At 42.9% G+C, this 24,830-nt stretch overlaps 1 protein-coding gene and 1 pseudogene across 1 annotated transcript in view; both read right to left on the bottom strand.

Annotated features, from left to right (window-relative positions):
* Window positions 1–15,753, bottom strand: part of ARHGAP22 (Rho GTPase activating protein 22) — a 197,702-nt gene extending 181,949 nt beyond the window's left edge. The window contains exon 1 of the mRNA XM_059900629.1: window positions 15,669–15,753. Within this exon, the coding sequence (XP_059756612.1) occupies window positions 15,669–15,720 (52 nt within the window). The 5' untranslated portion in view covers window positions 15,721–15,753. The remainder of the gene's footprint in view (window positions 1–15,668) is intronic.
* On the bottom strand, window positions 1,427–3,199 carry LOC132350488 (atlastin-2-like; annotated as a pseudogene).
* Window positions 15,754–24,830: the final 9,077 nt, after the last annotated feature.

Here is a 24,830-nt window from a genome sequence, read left to right as displayed (position 1 = left end):
TTCACTTATAAGCCAAACTAGATGCTTTAATAGGTGTTCGTAGAGAAGGCTACAAAAGTATTGCAAAATGTTAGCCTTACATACACCACAAAAAAGAGAGAGAGAAACAAAATTAATACACCCCCTAGGCTAATCACAACAAGTTTTCCCTAACAGAGACAGACACAGAAAAATAACTTTTTACAAGCTTAGCTTCGAGGTATGAGGTACGATACCTTACAGCTCTCACTTGGGTGTTTCCCACTCATGCTCTTTTCAGTATAAACAAATAGGTTTATGTAATGGAATACATATTTGAAGAATTCCTTAAAAAAAATCACAAGTTCCATTTTATATATACAAATATTTAATTATGTACTGAAAATAAATTACAGGAAAGAACTTTAAAATGCAACAGAGGACAAAGTCACGATAAACATTCCCACTGAATTTCCTTGGCTGGGGGTGTGGTGAGACTGCAGTGCTCAAGAAGATAAATATCACAAATATAACAAAAACTTCAAATTGTCTATGCACTCACACACTGACATGAGCCACAAACATTCCTTCACAGGGACTGTACTTATTAGCCTACCACAGAACCAGATTTTGTCATAAACTACAAAACTTTTAATACAAAATCATATTTATATATTTATAATTCATATACTTGCCCTATCTGTGATTTTAGAAAATAAAAGCTACACACTGTATAGATACTCTTAACTCATAGCTGTAGGCAACATTTTTGGATGGAATTTCTCCCCCAATAAAATTAATGGCATATTTTATGTACATGAAGGCTAAACTGCATCAATACAGTTCAGTTTCCCAGATATGCATCTCCTTTTAGGGCAGGTTTATAAATTTAAAAAGGCAAGACAAATGTACACCTCAGAATCACTTTCTTAGCTACAAGAGTTGTCATATAATTTCTGTGATGTTTCTGATACATGCATTTATGTAATACTGGTATTGAAGGCAGTAAAGCAATATATACTTTTAATGTCGTGGCTCAATAAAGGCTTCATTGTCATTCCAATCTGATTCTTGATAGTGATTCATAACTTCTCTAAAAATTAAAATTTCAATGGGACACTGTGTTAAAGAGACTCTAAATAGATTTCTTAAAATATTTCCCTGAAATATCCTTTACATAAGACAAATTTCACTAACATTAGATTAAGTAAAAAGGGGAAAAAAAGCATTAAACATGGCACAAGTGTGCATGAAAACTAATGCTCCTCAGCCAATCTTCATGTCTTAGGAGCCATGAACAGAATGCTTAAAACCAACAAACAATTTCACACTCTGTGGCAGCCATCTGTGAAGCCAGTTATACTAAACTAATTCTACAGTTGACTGTAAACTTTGGTTTATTTTTGAGTTCTCACTGTACAGCAAGAATGAAAAAAAGATAGAGTGGAGTCCATGAGGAGATGAACTGTCAGTCTGTCCTTAATCTGGCATGATGAGACACCTGGTCAGTCAGGTCTGCTTTGATAGAGTTTGTTACAGACTGCCTTATGTTTTCCTCCATGAAATTATCACCCAGTGGCTTCAATACCTGTCCCCATAGTGTTTAAGCAATCTGATCAATCATTGTTCCAATTTCTCTGAACTCCTCAGAGTATTTAACATATGCCCAAGTACAAAGAGACGTTCAGGGCTTCCCTGGTGGCGCAGTGGTTGAGAATCTGCCTGCCAATGCAGGGAACACGGGTTCGAGCCTTGGTCTGGGAAGATCCCATATGCCACAGAGCAACTAGGCCCGTGAGCCACAATTACTGAGCCTGCGCGTCTGGAGCCTGTGCTCTGCAACAAGAGAGGCCGCGATAGTGAGAGGCCCGCGCACCGTGATGAAGAGTGGCCCCGCTTGCCGCAACTAGAGAAAGCCCTCGCACAGAAACGAAGACCCAACACAGCCCAAAAAAATTAATAAATAAATAAAAATTAAAAAGGAAAAAAGAGACGTCAGTGCTAACCCCATGACAAGGTTACACAAGACGGCTATAGAGTTTAGGCCAATGAAGCCAGTCAGTCCTGAGATTATATACATAGCAAACATGACTGCAAACAGTGTGGCAGGGGTACGAGCAACATAGAAGATGTTTTTGCCATAATTGTGCTTTATAAAATTTGCATAGGTTTCTTCTATTTCGGCCTCAAACTGGTCCTGATAACGAGGGCAGAATTCATCTCCACCCATTTTTTTTTTACTGAACAAAACTGTTTAATTGCCACTTCCTTGAGATCCAGGTGTTTTTGCTCCAGATCTGAAGGTGCAATGTAAGGGTTGTCCCCACTGCCTACCTGCTCCATACTTTTGCAATAGATCTCTCTTGCTCCTGCTACTGCAGCAAGATTGTTAGCTTCAGCTGTTGCCTGAAGCATGGACTTTGGATGTGGAAGTTCCTCTCCTTGATACATTTTAAGGTAAGCCTTAAACTATTCTACAAGATCTCTACAAGTGACTTTAGATCCACTTATCTCTTTTTCTACCAAATTTTCTGGGGCAAGTAGCAATGGAACCAGATTTCGAAGCTCTCATTTAAACTCTTCATCAGTATCTTTCAATCTCCCATCAAAACTAGGATTAGTTGCAACTTTAAGACCAGGATGTGGCAAAAGGAAGCAACCAAGATTTGAGAAACAGTTGTGAATGTGTTTCCTTACATTCTGTAGCTCTTCATGTTGACTTTGTTTTACCTGCAATCTCTTTTCAAGGAATTGTTTTCCACCTTCCAAACCATATGAATGTTCATAAGGATAACTCCAGTCTTGAATCAAAAACATTAATGTCTGAAATGGTTTCTGGTATATTTCTTCCATTGCAAGTCTGCTGTATTCTGTAAATAATTGCAAGTGTTGAAGATCATCTTCTTGAATATTTTGAGACAAATTATATACCTGGACAGAGCTAGTCATAGTGCTCAGAGCAAACACTGTTACACAATCTTTGATAGTTGACTGGCTATCAAAGGCACCCTGGGTATCCCTCAGCAGCACAGCCACTTTTGTTCCATTAGGTCTCTCGATCACAAACACTTCATTCCAGACTTGTATGCCTGTTGTTTCTCTTTTGCAACCAACTCGCCATGTAAAGCCAGTCAATGGTTCATTGTTTCCACCAATCCAACTTTAAGAACCCTTGCTATACATATATCTAAGCATGAAGTCCAGTAGAAATGATTTCCCTTTAGGAAAAGCTCCTGCCACGGATACCACTACTATGTTAAGGTCTCATATGTGCTCCTGTAGCAATATCTGCTCCAAAGCTTCTTCATCAAGCTCAAAGTTATGGTCATCTTCACGTGCACGAACAATCTATACTTGACATGGTTTCTTCGTAACCTCATCAGAGTTTACTAGGTCATCATCTTCATAATTCTCACCTAGGAGGGTCCTGGACAAGACGTGGTTAACCCCGGTGTTTGGGTCGCTGGTTCGCCTCCGGCACTGCAGCCCCTCGTGTGGCTGCCGCCTCCGCGCTGCCTCGTCCCCCTCCGCATCTTGGATAGATTTAAAATTAACTCCCCCTAGAATGCTATTTTATTTTTTTAAATTTAAGTATAGTTGATTTACAATGTTGTGTTAGTTTCTGGTGTACTAGTTACAATAGCCAGGCATGGAAGCAACCTAAATGTCCATCGACAGATGAATGGATAAAAAAGACACGGTATATACATATATACACACACATGCACACGCACACACGCACACGCACACACACACACACACACACACACAATGGAATATTACTCAGCCATAAAAAAGAGTGAAAACAGTTTCTCAACTGAACACTGGGCTGAGCTGGTCTTCAGGATGCACTGAGTCTTAGATGGCATTTAGGGCAGGTTTCTGAAAGTCCATGCTATGAGCATCTTTGTCCCCATGTTAATCCTCACTTTCCACCCAGGCCACCAGGATGTTGCTTCTTCCCACCACTGTTGCTATGGTAACTGGCTGGCAGTCTTACATACCAGCCGTCAAACATGCTGAGAGAAGCCCGTTCGTACCACTAACCCAGTCATACTGTGGAAAGCCGGATGGATACACATTCCAGTTGTGGTGGGGGACTTGATGGCTATGGCCAAGGGGTGCAGCCAATGTCCCTGAAGGCAGAGGTGCGGCTGCAAATGAGCAGTAGGGATGGGTCAGCTCAGATCTGGGTTGAGCCTTGCTTCTGCTGCTCAGTAGCAGTGTGCCCTTGGGAGTCAATGAATTTCCTGAATCTCATCTTCCTTATCTGGCCAACAGGGAGAACTGTTCTGCCCCCACAGAGCTGGGGCAGCAGTAAATGAGACCGCAGGGGAGTGCAGAAGAATTGTGAGCCCTCACTGTGGTTTGCCGTTTCGCAACCACTCTCAGGGTCGAGTCATTTCTCCCAGATGTGCAGGAACAGAAATCAGCGTAAGAAACTGGTTCCCTAAGGAAAGCCCCTGACTCAGCCCCTATTTGGTTCAGTTGCTGAGGGTGGGTAAGTGTGGGCTTCCGCTGGCTTCCAGAGGGCAGTGTGTCTGGCAGAGTTTCTGTCTAGACACTGGCTGAGTGCTCTGCCCAGCCTCCCCCTAGCCTCCTTGTTCCTGGGGCACAGATGCCTTACTATTCCTCAGGGCCAACAGCTCAGGATCCAGGAAAGCAAGAGGGCTCTTCCCTGCTGTCATGGGCTGAACTGTGCCCACTCCGCATTCATATGTTGAAGTCCTAACCCCCAGTACCTCAGGATGTGACTGTATTTGGACATGAGGTCTTTAAAGGGGTGATTAAGTTATAATAAGTCATTAACATGGGTCCTAATCCAATATCACTGGTGTCTTTAGAAGAAGAGATTAGGACACAGACATGCACAGAGAGAAGACCATGTGAAAACACAGGGAGAAGATGGCCATCTACAAGCCAAGGAGAGAGGCCTCAGAAGAAACCAAACCTGCTGACACCTTGATCTTAGAACTTAACCTTCCAGAATTATGAGAAAATCAATTGTTGTTGTTTAAGCCACCCAGCCTGTGACACTTTGTTATGGTAGCCTGAGCAGACTAACATGCCTGCCCTTCCTCCTCACTGTAAGTAAGAGAATTCCAGCTCCCATGGGGACCCTTGGAGACAGGGACCCTTCTGGAACCACCATGAAGTGGGACTCTTCATCTTGTTTCCGGTTGCTCTGTCTCTCACTGCTCCCTGGCCCCATCTCTGCACCTCTGCACTGGGGTTCCCAGGACCTCAACTCCATGTCTCCCCAAGTCTGTCCAGCTCACATATTGCCCCAGCTTGGAGAGAGGGACACATTAGGCTGCAGCTTGTAACACAGCTCTGGGCGCCACAAGTCCCATCTCTGTGACCAGTTCTGATTTCAGTCACAGGTGTGATAAAGAGTCCTTGTGCACTGGTGGTTCCCACTCCAGGCTCTCAGCTGCTGGGGACTTCTCTGAAGCCAAAGGGAACCTACAGACCCTGCGCAAATGAACGAAGGCCAGAAGTGCTGGGCATCCGCATCTCTAGGGGCAGCCTTCAGGTGAGGGAGAAAGGGAGCAGGGTAATTCTCCTGCCTCTGTCCTTCCTGGACCATCTGAGAGGCACTCCATACTCTTCTCAGGGTTCTGCGGAAGTCAGTCTGTTGCTGACAGCGCGACCTTGATAATGCCCTTTACACAGGCCTGCCTTCCATGTCTCACTCTCCCCACCCCCTCATTCCCGCTTCCTGGCATCATCTCCCAAATAAACCACCTGCACCCCAGCCCTTGGGCTCTGCTTTTGGGGAAGGCAGATATGGGCATCGCTTTACCACTTTCCAGCTAGGGAGCAGTATGGAAAGATTTCACTTTCCTTATTTGTAAAATGGGGACATGACTATCTCACAGGCTGGTTACAGGAGTTAAATGAGATCACCATGCTGAAGTGAGTTGTAAACTGTGCAAGGTGATCTCAAAGCTAATATTTGTTATTATTTTTAGTTTGGTGGTAGCATAGGTCCTTCCTTCACTGTTCTTTCCTTAAAAAAGAAGAAGAAAACCCCACCTCCATCTCATTCCCTAGGGCCCCTGTGCTGCCAGGTACAGGTGAACATCCTTGAGGAGGAATGGGTGCTAAGGGGTTGACACTGCCCCTCCCCTCCCCCTCCTTCCCCAAACAGCATCAGTGTTTATCAGTGGGCTTCTATAAAGACAGCTGGCAGAGAGGACACTGAGTGGAGGAGACACCGGGGTGGCAGGTCTTTCCAGCCCAGCCGGCGTCAGTGCTGTCTGGGTGTCTGGGTGCCACAGGCTGGGCTTGGGGCTTGTGCAGGAGCCTGGGGAGGAGCACGATGGAGGCCTCAGATTGCCTGACACAGCCCTGGCCCTCTTCCAGGAATGCCTGCTGCGGGCTACCTACCTGGCTGCTTCTTGCCCATGCTCCAAAGGCCGACGTGGCTGTTCCCTGCTCTGGGACCCTGCACCAACCCGGGAGCAGCACTGAGACCCTCCTCCTGGTTCCCGCTCTTCTTGCACACCGTCCACCAGACCCCTGTGCTTCTGCAGACCAAGAGCTCCTTGAGAGGAGGGCTGCATCTCTGCATATGTGTTCAAGCATCTAGAACAATGACTGTTGGCTAACAGTACAGGCTTGACAAACATTTGTAGACCTACGGCTAAGTTATGCCTGGGGGGACAGTGGGAGGCAAGCAGCGAGTCTTCACTCAAGGTAACTTCCAAGAAGCCAGAGGAGTAGGCAGGCACAGCCAAACTTTGGCTGGCACACAAAGTCCAGAATGCCAGGAGGCAAGTCAGGATGGGTAGGATAAGGGGTGAGGGGACAGAGCTGCTCACAGAGCAGAGACGTGAAGGCAAAAGGCAATGGGCAGGATGGAGTGTGGGTGGGCTGGGGTCTGAGGGGTTTCCTCAGGTTGGCTGGAGCTTTAGCTTAATTCTGAGAGTTCTTCCAGTGTGAAGGGCCAGAGTGGGTAGGTGGGACAGTCAGAGAAGGTGCCCTCCATATACACTTTGCCACCATCCCTACCAGATCAGTCCCCAAGAAGCTGATCCCCCCCAGAAGCCAACCAGATCTCTGGTTGAATGCTGCTGAGTCCCCTGCAGATACAGACAGGCCCCAATGCAGTGTCTATGGTGTTGGGTGCTGGGCAGGGGCAGATGCCATGGATCACTGCTTGTGTGAAGCTGGGCAGTGGGTGTCTCTCTTCACTCACAGAGCTGTTGCCCAGAGCACCCCACAGGGAATGCATGATGGATGGTTGGATGGATGGATGGACGAATGGTGTTGGAGTTGATGAGATGTGATAGTAAGAGAACAGAGAATGCTGGAAGGGTCGGTCAGGAATGGCACCAAGCAGTCCTCCCCACACCTGTCCCTCCTTCTGTGCCACCTCCCAACAATGGCACCTCCTCCCTCCCTCCTTTCCACATGAGCCAGACACCCAGCTCTGTGCATTACATATTCTTAGACTGTTCTGTCTCTACCACCACTATATAGGTCCAACTTCTCATCAGCCCTTCCCTGAACAGTTGAAATGTCTCCCTGCCCTGGCCTCTTCCCCCCTGCCCACCAGCTTCCCCTCCCAGAGCCATCCTGCTGGAATCTTAGAATGGCCTCACATCTTCCATTGGCTTCCCATATCCAAAACCAGAGCATAAGAACCCGTGATGGCTTTCTAATACAACTTGGCAAGGCTGAAGGACACGTCCCAGGCTTCCCTTTCTTGTATGTTTCCCACAGGCTACAGGGAGATTCTTGGGAGATTTGAGAGGCTGAAGGGAAGCAGCAGCCATTTTGCAGCACATGGGCATTATTGCTGATAAGCTGATTCATCTCATTGGCATGAAGCAGCAGCTAGACCTGCCATTGTCCTTCCTTCCCACGGAGCCTCTTCAGCTTCTCTGACTCCTGGGCCATGTACGTGTGTCTTTAGCTCTGTGACAAAGGTCTGGAATTCTGCAGAAATACTTTGCAACACCAAAACCAGCTGCGTAGACATCCTCAGTGCCTTCCCTGTCCGGCACTGCCAAGCATTGTCCATCTTTTTTCTCCACCATCTCTTGAACCCACTGTCCCCTTTATATTCTTACCGACTCGGATCCTCAGGAAGGCTACCTGACCTCCATTAGTCTTCTCTCCATGCTATTTGTTCAGTTATTCAACAGTCATTAAGCATATACTGCAGGTCAGACATCATTCTAGGCACTGTGAAAACAGCTCTAACCTTAACTTTCACCCTTCCCTCCTTATTCTAAGTGGTGCTTGAATAGTGACCAAAGGGGTAGTGGCAATAAAGCCTGCAGAATAGAGCCTGTATCTTAGTAGGAGAGGGGAGACAGATAGTAGATGAAATAGGTAAGTAGGAGGCAGGACTTCTAGCTATGTCTGAGTGATGAGGTCAGCAAAACCTCTTCGCCAAATGCAACTATAAATCTGGACAAAACTGACAAAAACAACCATTTCCATACTCTGAAATTGACCAAAGGCATGCAACAATCACTTATGCTTGAAAAACTGCTATACTTTAGTTAAGAACAGTGAGAGTCTGTGGTGTTCTTGCCAAGGGGTGCTTCTATCCCACTTTCCCCATCTCAGTCCTCACAGAGTTTCTGCCAGGGTGGGGCACATCATGGGGACCAGCAACTTTGCTGACGAAGTCAAAAGTGGCTTATTCAATTTTGAGCAGTGGGTGATGCCTACACCCAGAGGCATTGTCAGTGGAATAGACAATCTTGGCAGCAAGTGAATGGGGAGAACAATGCTGTGTCTGAGTTTGTAGTCATTGTTGGGGCAAACATGTTCCTGGCTTAGGGTGCATGCACATGCTGTGGAGACCAGAGAGGGCTCAGGGTACCCATACCCTCCTGCCAATCCTAAGACTGTGGGCAAGTGCAGAGGTAATGTGAAGAGTCCAGCAGAAAGTAAAAGCCAGGGCAAACTTGAAGAACTTGAAAACAATCTGAACTTTGACTGCATTTCCCTACCTCACGCAGATCTACTGGCAGAGAATGGAAGTTCTACTAGCTCAAGGTTTGCATGCAACATCTGTCCAATCATTGGCTGATCACTGAATTACACAGAAACAGAGGTGACCCCTAGGAAGCCAGGTTTAAAAATAAAAGGAAGAATAAACAACAAATATAACCAGAGATATTAGTGACTGCATATTGTAGAGGAGACAGATTTAACAGATTTATCCCAGGCAAGTTACCAAACAATTCAACAACAACATTGTTTAGGTGAGTAAATTAGAATTCAGAGTTCCTACAATACATTATCTAAAATACCCAGTTTTTAATTAAAAAATTATAAGTGTACAAAGGAAGAGGAAAGTGTGACCCATACTTAGGAAAAAGGCCAATAGAAACTCTCTGAATATTCCCAGATTTTTGTATTTAGCAGACAAATGCTTTTAAAAAACCCTATGTAAATACATTTAAAGAACTAAAAGGAACATGTTTAAAGAATTAAAGGGATGCATGATAATAATGAATCAACACATAGGGAATCTCAATGAGATAGAAAATATAAAAAAACAAATGGAAATTCTTGAGTTGAAAGTCCAATAATTGAAATGAAAAATTCACTAAAGGGGCTCAACAGAAGATCTGAGATGGCAGAAGAAAGAATACGTGAACTTTAGGACAGAGCTATAGAAATAACCCAATCTGAAGAATATAGAGAAACACAGAACAAAACAATTGAAGGAAAAAGAACAGACTTTCAGAGATCTTTGAAGCAACAATAAGTATGCCAACATATGTGTAATGCAAGTCCTAGAAGGAGACAAAAGAGAGTAACAGAAAAATTATTTCAAAAAATATAGTGGCTGAAAACTTCCCAAATTTGATGAAAAATATGTTTCACATGTAACCAACTTTAAAAATCCCAAGCAGTTTTAAAATACAAAGATATTTATAGTTCAACACTTTAGAGTCCAACTTTTGAAAGATAAAGAGGAAATCCTGACAGTGGCAAGAGAAAAACTTGTCCCCCTCATCACATGACTTCTCATCTGAAACAATGGAGGCTAGAAGTGGAAGGCCATATTCAAAGGGTTGAAAGAAAAATAAAAACCATTAACCAGGAATTTTGTATCCAAATAGCTGTCCTACAAAAATGAAGGCAAAATTAACACATTCCCAGATAAAAAACAACTAACAGAATTCCTTGCTGGCAAACCTGCCTCATAAGAAGCACTAAAGGAAGTTCTTCAGGCTGAAAGGAAATGACACCAGGCGGCGACCAGCATCCACAGGAAGAGATGAAGCACACAGGAAATCATAAGTACATGGGTTAATATGAAAGACTCTATAAATATATTTTTTCTCTTTTCTTCTCTTAACATCTTTTAAAGACTTAACTGTGTATAAAGCAATAATTATAATAGTGTCCTTTGGGGCTTATAAGACATAGATGTAATACACATATGACAATACTAAAACAAAGGAGAAGAGAGGAAATGGAACTACCTTGGAGCAAAGTTTTTATGTTTCACTGGAATTAAATATTAATCTGAAGTAGATTAAGATAAAATGCATATTGTAATCCCTAGAGCAAACACTAAGAAAATGACACAAAAATATAGTAAAAAAAAATCAATAAAAAATTAAAGTGGTATACTAGAAAACATCTAATACAAAGATGATGGTAAAGGAGGAACAGAGGAATAAAAATAGAGGAGACATATAGAAAACAAGTTACAAAATGGAAAATGTAAACCCAATCATATCAATATTTTCATTAAATGTGAGTGGTCTAAATATCCCCATTCAAAGGGCAAAGACTGTCTTCATGAAATAGCAAGATCTAATTATATGCTATCTATAAGAGACACACTGTAGATTCAGTGATACAAACTGGTTGAAAGGAAAAGGATGGAAAAAGGTATGCCATGCAACAGGAACCATAAGACAGCTGGAACTGGCTATGTTAATATAAGATAAAATAGACTTTAAGAAAAGAAACATTACAACAAAGAGGAACATTTTACAATGATAAAAGGGTGAATACATCAGGACGCTATAACAATTATAAACATACACAGACTTAACAAAAGATCCTCAAAATACATGAAGTAAAAAGTGACAGTAGACAGTTGAATAATAAGAGTTGGAGATTTCCCTACACCAATCTCAATAAATGACAGAACAACTAGACAGAATATCAGTAACAATATAGAAGGCTTAGACAACACTATTAATCAATTTGACCTAAGTGATATATATAGGACACTCCTTACAATGACAGCAGAATATACATTATTTTCACGTACATATGGAACATTCTTCAGGATATGCCCTAAAATAATAAATCAACTGGTGAGTGTATAAACAAAATGCACATCCATATATTATTCAGCTAAAAAGGAACAACTACTGATACACATAAGAACATGAATGAACCTCAGAAACTTTATGCTAAATGAAAGAAGCTTGATGCAAAAGACCACATAGTATATGATTCTGCTTACATAAAATGTCCAGAAAGGGCAAATTTATAGAGACAGAAGGCACATCAATGGTTTCTCAGGCTGTGGGGCAGGAGTGGGGATTAATTGCAGATAGTCAGGAGGGAATTTTTCTGGGTGATAGAAATGTCTAAAAACTGGATTATGGGACTTCCCTGGTGGCGCAGTGGTTGAGAGTCTGCCTGCTGGTGCAGGGGACACGGGTTCGAGCCCTGGTCTGGGAAGATCCCACATGCCGTGGAGCAACTGGACCCGTGAGCCACAATTACTGAGCCTGCGCGTCTGGAGCCTGTGCTCCGCAACAAGAGAGGCTGCGACAGTGAGAGGCCCGCGCACCGCAATGAAGAGTGGCCCCCGCTCGCCGCAACTAGAGAAAGCCCTCGCACAGAAACGAAGACCCAACAGTCAAAAATAAAATAAATAAATAAATAAATTAATTAATTAATTAAAAAAAAAAAAAAAACTGGATTATGGTGATGGTTGGATAACTCTATAAATTTACCAAAAATTATTTAATTGTACACTTAGAATGGGTGAATTTTATTCTGTGTAACTACATCTCCATAAAGTGTTAAAATATAGAAATATATGAGATAATAACAAATGCTATGAAGAAAAATAAAGCAGAGGATAGGAATGTCAGGGCGGGATTCAACTTGTGCAGTCATTGGTGTGGTTTGCCAACCCTAACCCTAACTCTCCCTTCCAGGCATGTGGTCGGACTGTACTTCCTGGACCCCTCGTGGGTAGTTGGGGCAATGAGCTGTGAGTGGAGTGTGACATGTGACTTCCAGGCTGAGGATTTCACTGCTGCCATGAGACCCTTTTGGAGCTCAATCTCTCCCTTTGCCATCTGGCCTGGCCACCAGCAGCACTTGAGATAATGGTTGTTCCATTAGCCTGGGTCTTTGAGTCACTATGATGGGCAGGTGGCCCGTGACCCAGTTACTGTGTAACTTATCCCATTGTGACACAGACAGGCAGTCAGTGAAAGCCTCAAGAGAAGGTGACATTTGGGCAAAAATCTGAAAGAGGTGAGTTTGTGAGCCATATGGATATCTGAGGGTTAGGGTGCTCTGGAGAGAGGGGAGAGCACATGCAAAGACCTGGCATGTCTGAGGAACAGCAAGGAGGCTGGTGTTGCTGGTGCCAAGCAAGCAGGGTACGTAGGAGATGATGTGATGGGTAATGTTGGGCTGGGTGGAAGCGTGACATGGGGATCCACTGGGGTGTGTTGAGTGAATGACAGATCTAATCTGATTTAGGTTTAAGAGCCTGTTCCAGTTGCAATATTGAGAAGAGATGAAAAGGCCATGAGTAGAATCAGGAAGACCAGTGAGGAGGCCTTTGTAAGAATCCAGGTGAGAGCTGACTTCATACCCAGCTGCCATGACATTCTTCCTATAAACAGTTCTGATCAGTCCTATTCTTACAACTTTCAATAGCTCCCTATTGCCCATAAGAAAGAGTCCAAGTTTCTCAAAGTGACATCAACCTACCTTTCCTCTTGCATCACCCACCACTCCCCTTCCTATATCTTCAGTTCTCCTCTCTCTGAATCTCCTGTTCTCCCAGGACATACTCGTGCCTCCCTACCTGGGATCACAGCAGGGAGGGGTGAGGGTACGCTCTGGAAGAAGGAAAAGTAAGCAAAGCCACAGAATTGGGAAGGCCTGGAGAAGGGGTGTGATGGAGGTTGCCCATTCCAAGCTGCCCCCTGGCCTTGGTCCTGAAGGTCAGCTTGTGGGCCAGGGAACTGGGGACCTGTAGGAATGGCTTCAGAGCTACCTTCTTCTCTGTGGACTCTCTGGCCGGGTATGGGCAGGAGCCACCATTTTGCTTCCCACTATGAATCTGACGTCCAGTGGCTATTCATGAAGGTCAGCTAACAGGGAGAAGCCACCAGTCCTTGGCAGAGAACCAGGCGGCTCAGTGAGCAGAAGTTTGGGAAGCTGGGAGCAAAGAGACTGCACCTGGTCTGACCAGGCAAGATAGTGGCACAGGAAAACTCACAAGAGGTGGAGCCAAGGGTGGTGCCCATGGCTGGGTAAGAGTTTTAGCACAGCGCCCCCCAGTGAGAGGCCAAGACCTGTAGAAGTTGGCCTCTGACTTCCTGCTACATGGCAGGTCCTCAACTTGGCAAAATTATAGGCAAAGTGGTTAAGTGAAGTACAGAAGCTCAATTTAACTCCAAAGAATCTTCTGTTTGCCCCAATTCCCTGAGAATTTCCGTTAAAAGCAAGCTCAAGTTCCCCAATAATCTCCTCTAGAATATTTGGGGGGAGAGAGAGAGAAGGGAAGGTCAGAGAAAGAGAGACAGACAGACAGATAGACAGAGACAGAGAGAGGGAGAAGAGACAGGGCTGAATTAGAGAGACCAGAGATGGGGCAGAGAACACTTCCCCTGTGTTGGCTGACTCGCCTGTCCTTTCTGAAGCCTTCCGTAGAATGGCATTGCTGCTCCTTTTTTACAAAGCTGCCAAGCTGTTTGTGGGCAGATAATAATTTTAAAATGAATTCAGTCTAAAGGAATAAAGTTCCAATACATGCTATAATGTGGATGAACCTCAAAAACATTACTCCAAGTCAAAGAAGCCAGACACAAAAGGACACACACTGTATGATTCGATTTATAAGAAATATCCAGAATAGGTAAGCCCAGAGAGAGAGAAAGCAGATTAGTGGCTGCCAGGGCTGGGGGAGGTGGGAAGCAACTGCTTCATGGGGATGCGGTTTTTTGGGGGGTGATAAAAATGTTTTGGAACTAAAGAGAGTTGGTGGTTGTGGGACACCTTGAAATTGCCACTGAATTAATTATTCACTTTAAAATGGTTAATTTTATGTGAATTTCACCACAACAAAAATTTAACTCAATCAAATTCTTTAAATTCAGGTATCTCATGCAATAGCTCATTTGTCGTTTTCTCAAACGATTAGCATCTGTACTCTGAAGCCGGGGACATCTGCTACACCATGGAAATCTGGTGGCTGGAACCTTCCACAAAAGTAAGTGACTGTGACTTTTCCTTTCAACTCAGATGATGCCATAAACCCAGATGAGAGAAAAATACTGGATATTTTACATACCACCCCCCACCGGAATGCATTAGGACTGAACAGAGGTAAAGGCTAATCTCAGCTGCTCTCCACCTCCTATTGTAGAAAGGAGGCTCCAGAGAGGTTAAACATGCAAGAAGGTCCCACAACACGTGTGCAGCCCAGAGTGGGATTCTGGCGACCTGGCTTTGTGGACATAGAGCTTGACTCAGCATCCCTGCGGATACCTGTGCAGACCATAGCAAAGGCTGCTGTGTGGTCTGGGGGCTCTGGGCTCTGTCTGGTGGCTCTTGGGCCTGGCTGCACACTAGGTTCACCTGGGAACCGCTGATGTCCACCCCACACCAATTAAGCCTGATCTCCAGTATTCAAAAATGCCTGGGGAGGGAATTCTCTGGCGATCCAGTGGTTAGGACTCCACGCTTCCACTGCAGGGTGCACGGGTATGATCCCCGGTCGGGGAACTAAGATCCCTCATGCCACGTGGCACGGCCAAAAATAAAAAAAATGTCTGGGGATTTTTAAAAGCTCCTGCATGATTCTAACATAAAGCCAGGTTGAGCACCACTGACTGTGTTTCTCCCACTAGTATCTGGGATTTCAATCATCACCTGAAGGCACCCAGGTCCAGAGAACGTGAGATGTCACTGCACAAACACTCAGCCAGCACCTATTTGACTCACCCAGCTAGTCAGCACTTGTATGACCACACAGCGGTTTGTCCCACTTTGTCTAAGTTACCTCCTGGACACTTTACTGAGGACTACTGAACCATCCTCATTGTTTCTGAATTAACTGCTTAGCTGGATTGTTTCCAAGCAAGATACAGGGCAGCCTTAGAATGCACAGCCTTCCCTGTGATGGCCTTTTGCACCCATGGTCTGTGGGCACAGTGATTCTTACAGACTCTGAATGTCATCAGAGCCCTGAGCCACTGGAGCCAGGGTCCCTGACAATCGTGGTCATTATGAAGGCTCTGTTTTTCAGGCAGACATGAACCAGCTCCCGAGTTCAGGGGTGAGGGCTGAGCCATCAATCAGTGCCTGGGCCCTGACCACAGATGCCCCTAGGTGCTCTCAGATTACAAGACCAAGACAGCTTCTTTGGGTGGCCACAAATGACCCCATCCCTCAAGCAAGAAGCCAAGAACCAAGGTAATCATACACCACATAGAATAAAATAAACTTCTTACCGAAATATCTGGTTGCAAACGTTCTTCTTTTGCTGGAAGCTGTCGGCAACATAACGAAGCTGGCAGTCTATGTGCAAATTTATTGTATATCCGTTTTATAAAGAGCCAACCACATCCTCAAGCAGACACGCTAATTCCTGTTTTCCAGTAATAGGAGATCAGCATCTATAGAAGAGAAATATATTTAGAATGCCCTTTATCTGGTGTTTTCTTGGGTTTCCAACAAGAAGCCTCGCTGTGAGGAATTAGTCCCTTTAATGCAAGTGTACCAGGGATCTTGGGATGGCCTTGGGCAAGTCACAGATCTCTGGGTATCAGTTCCTCAAATCTGTAAAATGGGAACAATAATGAACCACCCCTCAGAGTGAACGACGGGTCAACGAGATGGTGGGTATAAAACGGCGAAACCCTCCACACGTCAGATGCTACGTTTGATCTTTCCAATCAGATGGCCTGGATTTAAAAGGAGCTGTGCTTTCCAGAGAGCTTCAAAAACAGCTACAAACAATAACCTGCAAACGTGCAATGTGACTTCCAGGACCCTCACCTGATGTGCACGGCAGTCCTGTTAGTGGAGAGACGGAGGACACGGACCCCACCCCTAGATGGAGAAACAAAGCCCCAGCAGCACCCATGGCAGACCCTCACCGTGGTACACCGCTGCTAACAGCATGGCTTCTCATTCTATTTCTGGAAATTTAGCATCATTATTGCATAATTTACAGTTGTGGAAAGTGGAAAAGAAAAATCCCGATTAGGAAACAGCCAAGTGACAATTATGAAGCCCTCAACATCATTGACGTCGTGGTCTTGGCAATCTAAGGGACAGGCAGCTCCAAGGGGGGGGTCAGTGTTATCGTGTTTAAATACACATGGAGTTTATATAGTCTGAGAAGCAACTCTTGGGTGGGGACACCCAACAGAATGTTCTCCCAACTACCCTTCTTATCTCCTTTGCTTCCCTGCCTCTGCTGTGTTGAGCTTGTTTCGTGTTTGTGATTACAGAACCAATCACTGTTATGCAGATAAAACAAGCATAGCCAGTACTCATTGTTGGCGTGTCCCCTCCACCCTGGGGCTGTGGGCTGCTGGAGAGCACTCAGCAGGCTGCGCTGGGGCAGTGTCACCTTGCTCCATGCCTTGGTGACCAGGCACAGCTCCTGCTGCTGGTGTTCTGAGGGGAGCATTGGGACAATCCAGCGGAGGGGCCAAGCTGTGCTCTGGGGAGTGACCTGGGGCAGCTGGGAGCAGAAGCTGGTGGGTGAGAGCAAAACTGCTTGAAGAGAACAACAAAGCCCCAACCAGAGATGCCGGTGTGCCCTTGGGCCCAAGTGAACGGCGGTTTGGCTTGCAAAGGGAAGCCGGGGTAAAGAGCAGAGTGAGAAGAGTGATGAAGCCCAAAGTACAGAGGCAGCCACAGAGCAGAGCCAAGGAACTAGAGGAGCATCAAGCCTGAGAACCTTGGAATTGGGACAGACCTTAGAGGCCCTTGGGGACAGAGTGACATCTCTCTATATCCTCTAAGCATGCAGGGGTGGGAGGGTGATGGGGGGGGGAGTGAGAGGAAGAAGCCCATCCCATGACCCCATTACCTAGTGTAGTAAGGGCTTTAGAATTAAAAAATCTGGGTCCGTGTCCAGGTCCAGGTTGGTTTTTTCTTTTTTCCCCCTAGTAGTGTGAATCTGGATGTGTAGCTGAAATAGGGTTACCAGATTTAGCAATTAAAAATACAGAACGTCAAGTTATATTTTTAGTATGAGTGTGTTACAAATATTTCATGGGACATAACACCTACTATAAAGGTATTCCTGGTTGATATTCATTGTTGATAACTGATCTGAAATTCTGATTTAACTGGGTGCCCTATATTTTAGCTGGCAACCTATATTTTAGCTGGATACTCAGCCTTCTGAGTATCCATTTTAGCTTTGGTCAAAAGAGGATGATCAGGTAAGAATCTTTCAGTTGCTGGAAACAAAAAGACAATTAAAATTGGCTTAAAAGATAAGGGGGTATATTTTGGCTTCTTTAGTGTGAAAGTTCTCTTGATATGGACTTCAGGTATGGTTAGATCCAGCAGCTTGACAATGTCAACCAAGTCAGGTTTTTTTGGGTTTTTTTCCCTCCAGTTCTCTTGTTTGCTTCCTGAGGTGTCTGCTTCATCTTCCTCAAGGTTGCCTTATTATTAAAAAAAATGCTGGGGGTGGAGATCAAGGTGGTGGAATAGAAGGACCTGGAACTCACCTCCTCCCACAGATACATCAAAAATACATCTACATGTGGGACAATTTTCACAGAATACCCACTGAACACTGGCAGAAGATCTCATATAACCAAAGCTGCAAGAAAGATCACCACATAATTGGGTAGGAAGAAAGAAAAAAAAGGAATTGGGACAGGACCTGTGCCCCTGGAAGGGAGCTGTGGAAGAGGAAATGTTCCCTCACCCTGGGAATGCCCTTCACTGGCTGGGAGATCAGCCAGGACAGACAGGGAGCTTTAGAGGCTCAGAGAAGAATGCAGCAGCCAGCTTGTGGCAGGCAAGGCAGAGAGAGACCAGCACAGATAGTCCTGGCCACCTTGCTGCACGCCCCCCCAGCCCGAGTCATGCACCTGCTGGTGTGCACAGTGGCTGGATGTGGAAACTCGAGCTTCAGTGGACAGACCAGGGGAGAGGACTTGATTTGGCTGCATGGAGACAGCCCAAAGGGCCTGGAGTGTGGCCAGGCTGCAACTGGGGGTGTGTGCAGGACAGAGCCCAGGTCTGCCATAGGAGCCCCATTGTCAGTGCATGTGAAGGGGGAGTGGTTGGTCCCACCACAGCAGCCTCAGCATGCTCAGAGCAGGCGAGCCTCCACCACCAGGAGCTCTGAAAGCACGCAAGCTCTGGCAGTTTGCCCACATGTGGAGGTGGGGCTGAAATCGGAGCCAATTCCCCATGGGTGCACAACTTGGAAAGCGGGGCTGAAATCTGAGCTGATTCCCTGCAGCTGCAAGATTTAGGTGGAGACATGTGAGTGCAGCACCTGCAGGACATCCAAGAGGATTACTGGTGCTCCCCTGGCTGGGCTGGGTCTGACATCAGCAGTGGTGGGTTTTGTGGGTACACACACTCAGAGGCTGACTCCCAGCGCTCCCATGGAGGGTCTGGGTGCATGACTACGGTGGGTGCTGGTGGATCTGTGCCAACGGCTTTGTCAGCACAGCACCTGAGGGACATCCGGGCTGATTGCCTGTGTTCTCACGGCTGAAGTGAGGCTGAGGGCAGTGTCAACAGCAGTGTATTTTGTAAGCACACACAATGGGTGACAGGTGACATCACAGAGCATATGTCACAGTGGACATCTCCTGTGGAGGAATACTCAGTGGCTCCGCCCCCAGCAGGAGCGCTCCAGTCCCACCTACCTCACACTGAAGCTTAGAACCAGATCTGGGGGCTTCTACTCCAACAGCTGGGGAGCAGACCCTGCCCCAACAGGGCTGTGACAACCACAGAGCAAAGAGGAGGCCCTGCTCAACATCCAGTTCAGGCTCTGGTCACCACAACACCAATCACATCCCCTATCAAGGGGATAATGGCCAGCACACCCTAAGGAAAGACATGGCAGGCATCCATACCAAAAAGCCCTCGCACCAAAAACATTAGACTCACGCAGGCTATGCAGGGACACTCCCACATAAAAACAGCCCTTCAAGACCACAGTAGATAACTGTTTCTCCTAAATTCAGAGTCAGAGAAATAGAAGTAAAATGGAGAAGCAGAGGAACCGCTCCCAATTAAAAGAATAAGAGAATTCTCCTGAAAAAAACAAACAATGAAACAGACCTCTCCAGTCTGCTAGACCCTGAGTTCAAAAAGGAGGTAATAAAAATATTGAAGGGATTAAGAAAGGCTATCAATAGAAATGCAGATCACTGTAACAAGGAACTAGGAGCTATAAAGAGGAGCCAGTCAAAATTAGAAAACTCAATTGCCAAGATGAAAACCAAGCTAAAGGCAATAAATAGTAAACTAAATAATGCAGAAGAATGAATGAGTGATCTGGAAGATAGAATAATGGAATCACCCAATCAGAACAGCAGACAGAAAGACAGTTTTAAAAAATGAAAGCAATATATGAAACCTATGGGATAATATAAAGCATGCCAATCTATGCATAACAGGGATCCCAGAAGAAGAAGAAAGGGAAAAGGGGATCAAAATTGTATTTGAAGAAATTATAGCTGAAAAATTCCCAAACCTAAATAAGGAAACAGATATCCAGGTACAGGAAGCACAGAGGGTCCCAAACAAGATGACCCCAAACAGACCTATACCAAGACATATTATAATTAAAATGGCAAAAGTTAAAGATAAAGAGAGGATTCTAAAGGCAGCAAGAGAAAAACAAAGAGTTAGTTACAAGGGAACCCTGATAAGGCTATAAGCTGATTGCTCTACAGAAACATTGCAAGCCAGAAGGGAGTGACAAGATATATTCAAAGTCCTGAAAGGGAAAAACCTGCAATGTAGGATACTCTACTCAGCAAGATTATCATTTAGAATAGAAGAAGAAATTATTTCTCAGACAAGTAAAAACTAAAAGAATACAGCAATACTAAACCTGTTCTAAAAGAAATATTGAAAGGTCTTCTTTAAATAGAAAAGAAACAAGAACCTATAGGAAAGAGAAAATCACAATAGGAAAAGCAAATATATAAAAGGATTGTAGATCACTTAAGTAAACAAGTACACAGATTTTAAAAAATCAAAAAATTTTGTGAAAGCAATTATAACTATAATGAACAGCAAAAGGATAACATGAAGATGTAAAACAGGACTTCAAAATCATAAAATGTAGGGGAGGGGAGTAAGAAAATGTAGGATTTTTGTAGAAAGTGTTTGAGCTTATATAAACACCAGTGTAAACCAAGTAGCTATAGTAATGGCTTAACATACTTGAAAACCAGGGTCACCACAACTCAGAAACACACAATTGATTCACAAAAGCCAAAAAGAAGAGAAAAGCATGATACAAAAGAAAACCATCAAACCACAAAAGGAAAAACAAAAAGATAAAGAAACAAAGAAACAAAGGAATCAACTGTAAAACAAGGTTCAAAATGGCAATAAATACATACCTATCAATAATTACCTTAAATGTTGATGGACTAAATGCTCCAATCAAAAGACACAGAGTAGCAGATTGGATAATAACACAAGTGCCTACAATATGCTGCCTACAAGAGACCTACCTTAGGGCAAAGGACACACATACATTGAAAGTGAGGGGATGGAAAAAGATATTTCATGCAAATGGAAATGACAAGAAAGCAGGGGTAGTAATACTCATACCAGACAAAACAGACTTTAAAACAAAGGCCATAAAGAAACACAAAGAAGGGCACTATATAATGATAAAAGGATCAATACAGGAAGAGGATATTATACTCATTAACATATATGTACCCAATAGGAGTACCCAAATACATAAAACAAATACTAACAGAAATAAATGGAGAAACTGATAGGAATACAATAATAGCAGGAGACTTTAACACCCCACTGACATCAATGGACAGATCTTCCAGACAGAAAATCAATAAGGCAACAGAGATCCTAAATGACACACTAGAATAGTTAGACTTAATTGATATTTTTGGGACATTACATCCAAAAAAAGCAGAATACACTTTCAAGTGCACATGGAACATTCTCTAGGATGGACCACATACTAGGACACAAAACAAGCCTTAACAAATTTAAGAGGATAGAAATTATTTCAAGCATCTTTTCTGACCATAATGGCATGAAACTAGAAATCAACCACATAAAGAGAAAGGACAAAAAAAACAATTACCTGGAGACAAAACAACATGCTACTAAAAAACCAATGGTAACTGATGAAATCAAAGAGGAAATTAAAAAATACCTTGAGAAAAATGACAATGAAAACACAACCATACAAAATCTATGGGATGCAGCAAAAACAGTACTAAGAGGAAAGTTTATAGTGATACAGGCCTTCCTCAAAAAATAAGAAAAATCTCAAATAAACAACCTAACCTATCACCTAAAAGAATTAGAGAAAAAGAACAAACAAAACCTAAAGTCAGCAGAAGAAGGAAATAATAAAGGTCAGAGAGGAAATAAATAAAACAGAGATTAAAAAAAAACAATAGAAAAAATATCAATAAAACCAAGAACCATTTTTTTGAAAGGATAAACAAAATAGACAAACTTCTAGGCAAGCTCACCAAGAAGAGAAGAGAGAGGACCCAAACAAACAAAATAAGAAATTAAAGAGGAGAAAGAGCAACCAATACTGCAGGAAAAAAAAGAGAATACTATGAACAATAATATGCCAACAAATTGGACAACCTAGAAGAAATGTACAAGTTTCTAGAAACATACAGCCCACCAAAACTGAATCAAGAAGAAATAGATGATTTGAACAGACTGATCACTAGAAGTGAAATAGAATCTGTAACAAAAAAACTCCCTGCAAATAAAAGTCCAGAACTGGATGGCTTCACTGGGGAATTCCACCAAACATACAAAGAGGAACTTATACTGATCCTTCTCAAACTATTCCAAAAGACGGAAGAGGAGGGAACACTCCCAAAGTCATTCCATGAAGCCACCATCACCCTGACACCAAAACCAGACAAAGATGCTACAAAAACAGAAAACTACAGGCCAATATCTTTGATGAATCTAGATGCAAGAAATCCTCAACAAAATATTAGTAAACCACATCTAAAAACTCATAAAAAGTATCATACATCATGATCAAGTTGGATTCAACCTAAGGTCACAAGGATGATTCAACATATGCAAATCAATCAATGTGATACACCACATCAACAAAAGAAAAGACAAAAACCACATGATCATCTCAATAGATGCAGAAAAAGCATTTGATAAAATTCAGCATCCATTAATGATAAAAATACTCTCACCAGAGAGGGTATAGAGGGAACATATCTCAACATAATAAAAGCTATTTATGACAAACCCACAGCCAACATAATACTCAACAGTGAAAAGCTGAAAGCCTTCCTGCTAAAATCTGGAACAAGACAAGGATGCCCACTCTCACCACTTCTATTCAACATAGTATTGGAGGTCCTATCCACAGCAATCAAACAAGAAAAAGAAACAAAAGGTATCCAAATTGGAAGAGAAGAGGTAAAATTGTCATTATACGCAGATGACATGATATGATATATAGAAAACCCTAAAGACTCCCCACAAAAACAACTAGAATTGATAAATAAATTTAGCAGGATCAAGATTAACATACAGAAATCTTTTGCATTTCTTTACACTAACAATGAAATACAGAAAGAGAAAGTTAAAAAAAAATCCCTTTTAAAATTGCATAAAAAAATACTTTGGAATAAACCTGACCAAGGAGATGAAACACTTATATGCCGAGAACTATAAAACATAGATAAAAGAAACTGAAGAGGATTCAAAGAAATGGAAAGATATTCCATTCTCTTGGATTGGAAGAATTAATATTGTTAAAATGGCCATACTACTCATAGCAATCTACAGATTTAATGCAATCCCTATCAAATTATCCGTGACACTTTTCACAGAACTAGAACAAATAATCCTAAAATTTATATGGAACCACAAAATACCCAGAATTGCCAAAGCAATTCTGAGGAAAAAGAACAGAGTTGGAAGCGTAACCCTCCCAGACTTCAGACAATATTACTAAGCTACAGTAATCAAAACAGCATGGTATTGGCACAAAAACAGACATATGGATCAATGGAACAGAATAGAGAGCCCAGAAATAATCCCACACACCTACAGTCAATTAATCTTTGACAAAGGAGGCAAGAATATACAGTGGAGATAAGAGAGTCTCTTCAATAAGTGATGCTGGGAAAACTAGATCGCTACATGTAAAAGAACGAAATTAGAACATTCTTTAACACCATAAACAAAAATAAACTCAAAATGGATTAAAGACCTAAATGTAAGTGCAGATACTATAAAACTCTTAGAGGAAAACATAGAACAATCTTTGACATAAACTGAGCAATATTTTTTTGGATCCATCTCCTAGAGTAATGGAAATAAAAGTAAAAATAAACAGTTGGGACCTAATGAAACTTAAAAGCTTTTGCACAGCAAAGGAAACAATAAACAAAACAAAAAGACAACCTACAGACTGGGGGAAAATATTTGCAAATGATGTGACCGACAAAGGATTAATTTCCAAAATATACAAACAGCTCATATGGCTCAATATCAAAAAAACAAACAACCCAATCAAAATATGGGCAGAGGACCTAAATAGACATTTCTCCAAAGAAGACATACAGATGGCTAAGAGGCACGTGAAAAGGTGCTCAACATCGCTGATTATTAGAGAAATGCAAATCAGAACTACAGTGAGGTATCACCTTACACTGGTCAGAATTATCAAGAAGTCTATAAATAATAAATGCTGGAGAGGGTATGGAGAAAAGGGAACCCTCCTACACTGTTGTTGGGAATGTAAACAGTCACTATGGAGAACAGTATGGAGGTTCCTTAAAAAACTAAAAATAGAGTAGCATATGATCCAGCAATCCCACTCCTGGGCATGTTTTCTGGAGAAAGCCATGGTTTGAAAGGGTATATGCACCCCAATGGTCACTGTAGCATGGTTTACAATAGCCTAGACATGAGAGCAATGTAAATGTCCATCGACAGATCAATGGATAAAGAAGACGTGGCATATATATATATATATATGTATATACATTATATGTGCGTCTGTGTGTGTATATATATATATATATATATATATATATATATATATATATATATGATGGACTATTACTCAGTCATAAAAAGAATGAAATAATGCCATTTGTAGCAACATGGATGGACCTAGAGATTATCATACTAAGTGAAGTCTGACAGAGAAAGACAAATATATGATCTCACTTATATGTGGAATCTAAAAAAATGATACAAATGAACTTACATACAAAACAGAAACAGACTCACAGACATAGAAAACAAACTTATGGTTACCAAAGGGGAAAGGGTGAGGGGAGGGATAGATTAGGAATTTGGGATTAACAGATTCACACTACTATATATAAAATAGATAAACAACAAGGTCCTACTGTATAACGCAGGGAACTATATTCAATATCTTGTATTAACCT

Source organism: Balaenoptera ricei, chromosome 16 (assembly GCF_028023285.1).
Source record: "Balaenoptera ricei isolate mBalRic1 chromosome 16, mBalRic1.hap2, whole genome shotgun sequence".
Lineage (NCBI taxonomy): Eukaryota > Metazoa > Chordata > Mammalia > Artiodactyla > Balaenopteridae > Balaenoptera > Balaenoptera ricei.
This window is presented reverse-complemented; position numbering and strand designations above follow the sequence as displayed.